At 42.8% G+C, this 10,164-nt stretch overlaps 1 protein-coding gene and 1 long non-coding RNA gene across 11 annotated transcripts in view; one reads left to right on the forward strand and one right to left on the reverse strand.

Annotated features, from left to right (window-relative positions):
• The window catches only part of EPB41L1 (erythrocyte membrane protein band 4.1 like 1), a 175,705-nt gene that overhangs the window by 148,514 nt on the left and 17,027 nt on the right, over positions 1 to 10,164 (forward strand). For 5 of the 10 annotated variants that reach the window (XM_081195950.1, XM_081195956.1, XM_081195957.1 and 2 more), the window contains 5 exons: positions 1,183 to 1,358; positions 4,032 to 4,180; positions 4,846 to 4,881; positions 7,486 to 7,677; positions 8,761 to 8,859. In XM_081195950.1, coding sequence (XP_081052076.1) covers positions 1,183 to 1,358; positions 4,032 to 4,180; positions 4,846 to 4,881; positions 7,486 to 7,677; positions 8,761 to 8,859 — 652 coding nt within the window. The remainder of the gene's footprint in view (positions 1 to 1,182; positions 1,359 to 4,031; positions 4,181 to 4,845; positions 4,882 to 7,485; positions 7,678 to 8,760; positions 8,860 to 10,164) is intronic. The other 5 variants (XM_081195958.1, XM_081195951.1, XM_081195954.1 and 2 more) reach the window with 4 other exon arrangements.
• The window catches only part of LOC308588404, a 45,124-nt gene continuing 35,484 nt past the window's right edge, over positions 525 to 10,164 (reverse strand). The window contains exon 3 of the long non-coding RNA XR_014008716.1: positions 525 to 691. This is a non-coding gene — a long non-coding RNA (uncharacterized lncRNA). The remainder of the gene's footprint in view (positions 692 to 10,164) is intronic.

Consider the following 10,164-nt stretch of genomic DNA (forward strand, 5'->3'; position numbering starts at 1 on the left):
ATAAATCAACCTGTTTAGCAAGGCAGCACAGAACACAGATACATCAAAGTTTCAGATTGTCACAGTCAAGGGACCTTCAGATCAAACTCACTTGCTGCATCAGCAGGGCAAGTAAAATGGTCTTTCTTCAAAATTAGGGCATCAAAGTCCGATTAAACCATGACTGGAAGGAGAACATAGCTACATTAATAACTTGCAGAAGGTTGTTCTGGCAAGTAAGAATCACTGTTTATTGATGAATGGTAATCTGTTGGCTAGGGACACGGGTGGCGCCACAGAGCCTAGGGCTTGCTGATCAGAAGATTGGCGGTTCAAATCCCTGCAGTGGGGTGAGCTCCCGTTGCTCGGTCCTTGCTCTTGCCAACCCAGCAGTTCGAAAGCACATCAAAGTGCAAGTAGATAAATAGGTACTGCTCCAGCGGGAAGGTAAACAGCATTTCCCTGCGCTGCTCTGGTTCGCCAGAAGAGGCTTAGTCATGCTGGCCACATGACCTGGAAGCTGTATGCTGGCTCCCTCGGCCAATAAAGCGAGATGAGCGCCGCAACCCCAGAGTCGTCCGCTACTGGACCTAATGGTCAGGGGTCCCTTTACCTTTTAATCTGTTAACTGGATGAGAACCTTGAAAATTTTTGGTGGGGGGGGTGCATGCATGATGTCTGCACATGAAGCCACAAATTTCATCTAATGGTACTTATCCTGGAAAGAGTGATTAAGTAAACAATTACTTAAGTAATTGTTTAAGTAATTTCGTCCCAGTAATTAAGTAATTTCGTTATCCCCGAAGGGGGCAATGACAATAAAGATATTATTATTATTATTATTATTATTATTATTATTATTATTATTATTATACTTGACATTAGATTTCCATGCTCAGAACCCTGTATGACAGACAGTGCAACTCACAACCTTGAGGCTGATTGTAAGCTACCTCTGGCTAAACATATTTGATCATAATATCGTAATGAAACATAATATTTTATTTATATTTATTGAACTTGTATACCTCCCTTCATCCAAAGATCTCGGGGCAGTTCACAGCATAAAATCTGCAAACTTTGAGATGTTGCCACTGCTGCCTGCTTTCCCTTTGTATCAGAGCTGGTACTTTGCATCCTACTGCTGAGTGGGCTACTAATCCATTACAATGTTTCCCCCCCCCTCCTCCTCCCCTTCTGCAGGTTAGTGTCCCCGGAGCCTCCCCCAAAGGGCTTCCTAGTCATGGGCTCTAAGTTCCGCTACAGTGGGCGAACACAGGCTCAAACGCGACAGGCCAGCGCCCTGATCGACCGTCCTGCCCCTTACTTCGAGCGCTCCTCCAGCAAACGGTACACCATGTCTCGCAGCCTCGATGGAGGTATGCCCCAAATTGGGGAGGGGGAGGGAGATTGGTTCACTGGTGGGCATGGGAAGGCTAATGTTTAAAGGATGGGGCCATCAACTGGGGTGATGGGTGGTTGTGGGCTAGCAGGGCAAGTTTATTATTCCTTGCTGTGTTGGGCTCAAGAACAGTTTTTTCCAACAATGGCTCGTAGGAGTCCCTTGGGTGGGTTGCCAGGCTTCCCAAAATGGGGCAAGGATTTTGGCTCCGATGGAGGAGATTATGCTTATCAGTGGCACCTAAACAAAGAGAAAAGTATTGGTGGCCCTTAGTCTGGGGACCATTGCTTTTAAGGAAAATTTTCTTTCAAATGTGCAAAAAGCTGTTTGGTATAGCCGAAAAAAATAGTCATATGTACATACAGATGCACACACATGCACAACAGCATGAATCATAGGGCTGTATCATGTTATGAACTTAAGAAGGTAGGTAAAGGGAGCGGGTGGCTCTGTGGTCTAAACCACCAAGCTCATTTGTTCTGGGGGGCTGAATTTCCCTACTTTAGGACTTGTTTAACATAGGGATTCAGCAATGAAGAAGCAAATGATTCCATAGGAGAGCCAGTGTGGTGTAGTGGTTAAGAGCGGTGGACTCGTAATCTGGTGAACCAGGTTTGCTTCCCCGCTCCTCCACATGCAGCTGCTGGGTGACCTTGGGCTAGTCACACTTCTCTGAAGTCTCTCAGCCTCACTCACCTCACAGAGTGTTTGTTGTGGGGGAGGAAGGGAAAGGAGAATGTTAGCCGCTTTGAGACTCCTTCAGGTAGTGATAAAGCGGGATATCAAATCCAAACTCCTCTTCTTCTCTTCATTAGCCCTTTCAGTTTACCTGAGCTGCCACCTGCAACTTCTGGACATGAGATATTGGAGGGTTTTTGTGAATGCTGGAGAGGTTTTTCTTCATGTGTTGTTAGAAATATTATGTTCCCCAAGGCAACTCAGCTTCTCTTCTTGAAGAAACAGAGAAGCAGAGAGCGGAAGTGAAAAACTGCCCTAGAAAGGGAATTCTGTGCCCTAGAGGATGAGGAACTACAACAATGGAGTGGTCTTGTTCGCCACGTTTCTGCCATGTTACATTGTCCCCCTACACTGTTGTAAACCTAGAAGCTCCTAAAAAAGTGGGTGACAGGAGCTCCATTTAAGATTTTGGGAGGTTGGTAGCAAGATTTGAAGAACAGCTCTTGGATGTATTAATATTAGAATGCAAAAAACAGCACTTTTCAACTGTGCTTACTGCACTTGCTAGCGCTCTCTCTCTCTCTCTCTATATATATATATATACCTATAGCAAAGTGATCAACACTGGTTAAGCAGTTGCCCCATTAATTTTAAGCAAAGGGGTTAGCAATGCATTCTTACTACATGGGGCTAATATATAATAAGTCACTATGTAGAAACAGTGAGCTGACCAGAGATAGATGCATTCCTGAGGAATAGATCCACAATATGGGAGAACAGTTGATATACCTCTTCTGCCTTCCATATATAGCACCCTCTATTTTTAATTGCTTGATTAGTTTAAAAAAAGAAAGAAAAAAGTCAACAAACGAAAAACCAAAGGATATACAAATTGCAAAGAGTAAATAAATTTCTTACAACACAACTTCTATTATGACTTCCGGTCACACCATCGAGGGTCCCAGGTTTCTTTTATGTAACACACTTTTGGTTATCATTCCAATCTTTCCCCATATTTCTATTTTTATAAGATTTTCTCTGTTTCTACAGCGGTCATTCTAAGCCTGTCAGAGAATTCACATTTTTACAATGCTCTTTAAGATATTTTATGTAAATACCCCATTCTCTAATAAACGTTTGGTCTGTATTATTTCTAATTCTTCCTGTCATCTTTGATAATTCTGTAAATTCTAATAATTTTGTCTGCCAATCCACTTTGGTCGGGATGGAATCTCCTTTCCAATTTCTGGCTACTAAAATTCTTGCTGCCACTGTTGCATATAGGAAGATCTTCCTCATATTTTTGGGAATGTCCATACCTGTTAAACCCAGTAGAAAGGCTTCAGGGTTTTTTCCAAAAGAGATTTTAAACATCTTTTTGAGCTCATTATATATTATGTCCCCAAATCCCCCTATTTTCCTACAATTCCACCACATGTGTATCATTGTACCCTCTGCCTCTCTACATCTCCAACAAATGCTTGACCTGGTTCTGTACATTTTTGCCAACTTTGATGGTGTTAGATACCAACAGTAAAGCATTTTCATGAAGTTCTCTTGCAGGGTGTAACATGCCATAAACTTTAGGTGGATAGTTCCTCTATAGATGTAGCATAAAGTAAGCCACTTATTATACAGTGTGCTAAGCAAGAGATGATCAGCCCTGATGCAGATGAGTGGTGATGTTTTTGGGTTGTCAAGGACTTGACCCAAGGAATCTCAGGTAAACAAAGATCAAAATAAGACTTGAATCCCAGAGCTGATTTTATGGCAGTGTTGGATCATGAGCCTGTGGGATGTCCCCCACCAAGTGAAGGGGGATCTCTGCACCTTTTTTAAATATTGAGATTACATTGTTTCTAGAATTAAAAAGCAGGTACAGTAGCCTGTGCAGAACAAATCTACTCTTGCTTTTGGCTGGACTCAATGGGACAAAATAGGGCTCCTCCGTTTCTTTCTCTTTTCTGCACAGAATTCTCTCGCCCAGCTTCAGTCAGCGAGAATCACGATGGAGGAACAGAGTCGGACAGGAGAGACGAAGACAGCAGGTATGGAGGAAGAACGCGGTCCGAGACCGAGGATGAAGAGGTGACCACCCCAACAAAAATCAAGGAGCTAAAGGTACAAAATCTACATCGAGCCTTTGGGAGATCTGCCCCTGAAGGGAGGTTTCTGCCCTATCTGCCCCCTGGCCCCTACTCTTTGAATTAAGGGATGAATTAAGTGAGGAGCAAGCTCCCTTCATCTCAATACAGAATCGGGCTTTTCAAATCAAGCTGTTCCCCACCCCACGAATGGATGGAGCTTATAGGTCCTTTTCTATCTCTAGTGAGCCCTCCCAGCTCCATACCCCTTTCACAAGGGTAGCTTTGGTTGGCACGGATAGTGGAAGCAAGGAAGGCTGGCTAACGGCAGCAGCCGACATATTTTTAAGCTTGAATTCTCAGGGATTTGGGGCTCAGCTCATAATATATGAAATGGGATTTAATTCATTATTTAACAAATAATAATCTGCCCTTGTGGTTTCCTCTGACCTTCTCCATTTCCCAAATTTCCATCAGTAGATTTTTATGGCACACGCCATTCCTGGTTTCCTCATTTGCAGAGAAAAATGCTACACCATAGAGAGCCCTTTCCAATGCTGACAACTCCATGCTGAAACCACATGGCATTACAGATGATATTTTTCTTGGCTCCTGAGTTATAACCTCAGTATAATGTGTGTTCTATGAGTTCCCTTGACTGACACTGCTAGTTCCTTCCCTCCCCCTTCTTTTTGCTGCCAGCCGGAACAAGAAACCACCCCAAGGCACAAGCAGGAGGTATTCTCTTTCTGGAATGTCTTAACGCCTCATCAGTGCATCCTAGTGCTCATCCTCTTTTAAACATGCAAACCACACTGATTGTGCCCCTGTTTACTGGGATACAAGATGTATTCAGACTGGAAGCATCTTTTATTCCACAAGTAGCCCTCCTTGCAAGCAGTAGCCAGGTCACTTCAGCTACTTGCTTCCTAGGAAATCATCTATATTTTAATACCCAACTGACACTTTCCTGTGTTTTCTTAGTATCCCATTGTCTCTCTTTCTGTTTTCCGGCCCTGATGTCCTCAGGTAGGAAATAGGTATTTCAGAGGCAACAAATAGTTATGACAAGAATGTACACCACTCAGTGGCAGGTCAGAAGATCTGCATCATTGAAGTTTATGCAGGTTAGGGTAGAACTGAAATTGGAGCTTTCACTTAGTCACCTTGCTAAGCTGCCAATCAGTAGAAAGCAAGGTAACCAAGTTGCCTTCAGTTTTTTCTTTGGATGATGAACTTGAGTGACATTTGATAGGTGAATTAAAAATAAACAACCAGGCTGCTAAAGTATCCAGCACAGGCTGTGAAGAAGAAGGTTAAGGCTCTTTCTTTCCACACAGCTTATTATTTGCAGATTTCTCCTGCTATGCAGAGTTGTTCCTCAACCTTTTCCCCTTTCAGAGAAGAACTATAGGGTTTCCATTCAAATTAGCCTGGATCCCGTGATGAGAGAATTTTAGTTGATTTATTTTTTGCAGGCTTGAATCAGGCTCTAGAATCAAAACTGGAAAGCAAACCACAGTCAGAATGAAATGCTGTTACTGCATACTAATGTTGTCATGTTACAGTTTTAGTTTCCCAAGACAGCCAAGGTGTATCAGCTACTGATTTCCTGCCTGGCTGTCCATCCATCCACACAGACACACAAATTCTCCAAGCACCTGATCTTCAGTGCCGGCTATTGTTCCCTTTGTGTTGTTTTACCATCCATTACTTCTGCATGCTCCATATTGCAACCCTTTTATGGTCCTTATTTACAACCTCACCGGTACATGAATGGGGCAAGGGGCAAACTGATTCAGAGATGCTCACACTTCCAGTTCTTAGTTTCTCAGCCTCTGGGGCAGTCATTCCCCAAATATGCTGCAGAAGCATATTTAGCATGGCAGAAGAGGACTGTTAGTCTGGCGCAGGATACCAATTAAAGGGTCCTTTTAATTGCCCACTCACAAAGGAGACTGCATGCCTAGCTATTCTTGCCTTGCCTCTTTAAAAACACAAGATGAGCCCTGCTGGATTAGGTCTAAGGACCTTCTGGTCCACTATCCTGTTCTCACAGTGGCCAGACTATAGAAAGCCCCAAAAGTGCTCAGTCTCCACTGCAGGCAAAATACTTCTGCTGAATTTCAGCATTGAAGATGGTTTAATCATTCAATCTCTCCTAGTTCATAGACAGCAGAATTACTCATCCTCAAAAGTTGCATCTCTTCAGCTGCAACTCTTTGCACGCTTATCTGGGAGCAAGTGCCACTGAAATCATTGGGGCTTCCTTCCGAGTAGAAATGCATAGGATTGCACTGAATATAAATCACTGTTTTTGGCATGCTTCTTTGTAGTTGGGAGTGACACCCAAAACAGTGACTCAAACAGAAGCACAAGAAGTTCACTCCCAGTTATTTTTAGTCTTAGACACTCAGAACAGAAAACTTTCAGTGTGACTCCAATTTTATTTCTGAAGAAAAATGTCCTTTGATTGTAAAAAGTTTGGGAAATGCTGCTCTGCTTTGAAGGGACTTGAAGCTGATGACTGGTTTTTGTGGCATCTCTGTGGAATCTGGAAATATGGGGATATTCAGAGCAGAATATCACAGGTAGAGAACAGGACCTAAATTCTTATTTGAGTTGGGCACACACATGTATGGTCTTCCTCTCTTTGAACCAGTTTGCACAATCCAACAGGCTGGAACTTCACTTAACCACAGTAAAAACTTTATGAAAAGGGGATGACTTAGTCGTATAATTCTGGCCCTGAACCCACTTGATTTTATACCAAACCTAGGGCCCTGTTTTCATCCTTTTTTACTATTTGAAATAGCCTATATCTGGCTCCTGGTTCAGATTTTAAATCTTCAGCTTTTTCAGTTGCAGACTTGATGTTTCTGAGGATATCGATCGAAATTACCATACAAGATTGGAAACACTGGACAGAAACATATCTGTCTCTTGGCTCCTTAAGCTGTTGACCCTAGAATGACTAACATTCCAATAAAATAAAATCTAGGCCTGTGGGAGTCAAGAAAGAGAATTCTGCTTTAGATTACCATAAAGTTTACACCAAAAGGGAATCTCTTTGACCATGGTGACTTTTCTTCAAGGAAAACAGGACCATTCTTGATTAAGTTCAGTGGCAGGGCCAGTCTTTAAGCCCTAACTGTCATCCTAAGCTGTGGTTTCATGAAAATTGAAGTCTCCATTGTAGTGGAGATTTCACTTTACAGAGGTTACAGCCTCTGAGGTTCTAAACTCAGTGAAGCTTCCACCTCGGAAAAGATCACTCGTCCCACTCATGTTCCTTCCTCTAATCCTCACCTCAGTAGTTACCTTCCCCTCTCCCTCCAAAAGTTTTTAGACAAACCGGAAGATGTTTTGCTAAAGCACCAGGCCAGCATCAATGAGTTGAAGAGGACCCTGAAGGAACCTAACAGCAAACTCGTGCACAGGGACCGGGATAGGAGGTTGCCTTCCTCGCCTGCCTCTTCCTCGCCCAAACATGAGGATGAGACACCAAGGGGAACCCCAGAGAAGGCCAACGAGGTTTGTTTTGCTCTAATTTTATGAAGGTTTTGTCTGTCGGATATCAGTGCTATGCAGCTGTTCTGTGTGGCTTCGTTCTTGATACTTTATCTGCTCACATCATAACAGAATCAGTCTGATCAGGGACCATGTGGCATCCATCTCTACTGCATTTGAATTCTCTCCAGCCTTTATGGTTGGGACATGGATCACCCACCACTATGTGGTTTGAGTGTTAGTGTGGTGTGCATTCTGCTTCTTGGTACTTTAAAACAGTGGTTTCTGGGCAAAGGTACAAGCAAATGGAGGCTGAAAGCGGTAGGACCAAATTGATGGAGGCAGCCAGATTTGTCATTATACGTCTGTCCTATTTGCACATAAGGTGGGATGGAGCTCTTGCTTCTACATCAAAATAGGGGCATAGATGAGGAGAACTGAGCCCTTCCCCACTTACTTCTCCACACTCCATTGCTCAGAACAATTTTGCTCACAACTCAGCTCCAATAAAAGGAATGTAAAGCAGCCTAGGAACAAAGGTGTCTGAAGCAAAGGCATATGAGGAGGAGGAAGGCTGAACTCTTCTTACCACATGCCACTTTTGATAGTAAAATTGGACACCCCATCTGTTCTGTCTGTGAATGTAGTAGACATGGAATAAACAACCATGAGTGCACCCATCACATCTAGTTAGGCTCATAGTTTGCCGAATATTCCTAGATCAAAGGTTGTGCATTGAGCAAGATCTGTCTGGAACTGAGCTGAAACCTTTATGATGGAAGCAAGGTGGATCTCTGTGTCTTTGGGCGTTATAGGAGATAGAAGTAGCGTTCATTAGGTCGTTGTTATTGTCATTGACACGGAAATGATGGAAGCTGAAGGATAGGGTGTTTTCATGCTAGAAAAGTTGTCAGGTAAAAGTGGAAGATGAAAGTGAAAGCTCTAGGAATGGAGTGCATTCTCCATACTTTATTTACTGTCTCTCTGTCTCTCATTATCTCTTCTTCTACTGCTTATTTCTCTCTTTCTCACTCTTTCTCTTTCTCTCTCTCTCTTTCTCTGCCTCTTTCTCTGCCTTGGGGTCTTGGGTTTCCCCTGCTGAAATAGATGTCAGAAGAGGATTCTCCAGAGGATCTGTCATCTGAGCATGGAGCTGCCTTAATCATGGAGTCTTTTACACAGAAAAGCCTTGTTTCTTCTCCTGAGGTTATCACCACCCTTCCTTTTTCTCTCTTTCTGTATCTGCTTCTCTTTTTGGTTTCCATTTGCAGTAAAAAAGGTTTAGGCTGCAATCTTTTATACATGCTCACCTACTGTATTCGGTGGGATATGCTTCTGAATAGGCATGTATAAGATCACACTGTTAATCACAGTTGATCAGCCATATTTAGCAATGGTCATTTGAAATGTTATAAAGTTATTCCATCCAACCTAGTAATTCTTGGTGTGTTAAGGGCAGATATGTGGTTGATTTTGAATATTGTCCTGACAGTGGTAAATGTAGACTCTTCAACTGACTATTGGGGTAAAGTTTGTTGAAAGCGTGTCTGAACTAGCTGGTACTTGAATAGGATAACTCTATGAAAATCAGCTGCAGTGGAAAGTAATATTGATATTGTATTCGGTTCGCAGTTAATGGAGGTGCATGCATATACAGCTTGTAACTTGAGCTATGGTTGTGGCATTTCACAACCAACAATAAACAACCCAATAGTTGTTCGCACAGGCACCATAGTTGTCAAACCCATTCACTCTGAAAGCTAGTTCCTATCTTAGGATGGATAGCATGCACAGTTCGTGCCAGTTCTGAATGTGGTTTCTGGCATAGCTCTCAAGGTTACGAAAGTTAGTTTGGGCCTTAACTGTATCAGTATGGCCCAGGACCAAGTTACAGAGAAGTGCCTTCTAGTGGACAGTGGGAGAGAAGATAGTTAGAGAAACTGTATTATGGAGAGACAATCAATCAAACTTGAGTGTAGGTGCTTAGTTGTCCTCAGGGCATGGCAATAAAGGCAGATGCCATGCTGCATAATAGTTGGTTTCCAAGAGGGGGGAAACCTCTTCAGCCCAAGGGGCTGCATTTTCTTTTTGGCAACCTTCCTGAGTGGTGAGGCCAGAAACAAAGGCAGGCAGAACAATGAATGTGAGTTTTCCCTTTGTACAGCAGAGTACAGTAGATTGTATGAATGAAGTGTCTGAAGCACTGTGCATATAATGTATATCATCAGATTCACTACAAGATCTCTAATTGGTTAGGGTCACCCATGTGACCACTCCAGGAAGGATTGCCTTCACTCTGAATCCATTTTTGTTTCTCCCTTTTGACATAAGCACATAGGCAAATTTAATAGTTCACAAGGTGTTGGTGTAATCCCTGATTTGCTAGGATCACTCTAGGAAAGAAAAGGAAGCTCTAACCAAGTTGCAATGTCCCTAAAAAGTATAGAGGAAACAATGCCTGCTTCAAAAAAAGATGCACATTTAAGACTTTTTTTAGGACATGCTTCTGAT

Source organism: Podarcis bocagei (genome assembly GCF_964188305.1).
Source record: "Podarcis bocagei genome assembly, chromosome: 5".
Lineage (NCBI taxonomy): Eukaryota > Metazoa > Chordata > Lepidosauria > Squamata > Lacertidae > Podarcis > Podarcis bocagei.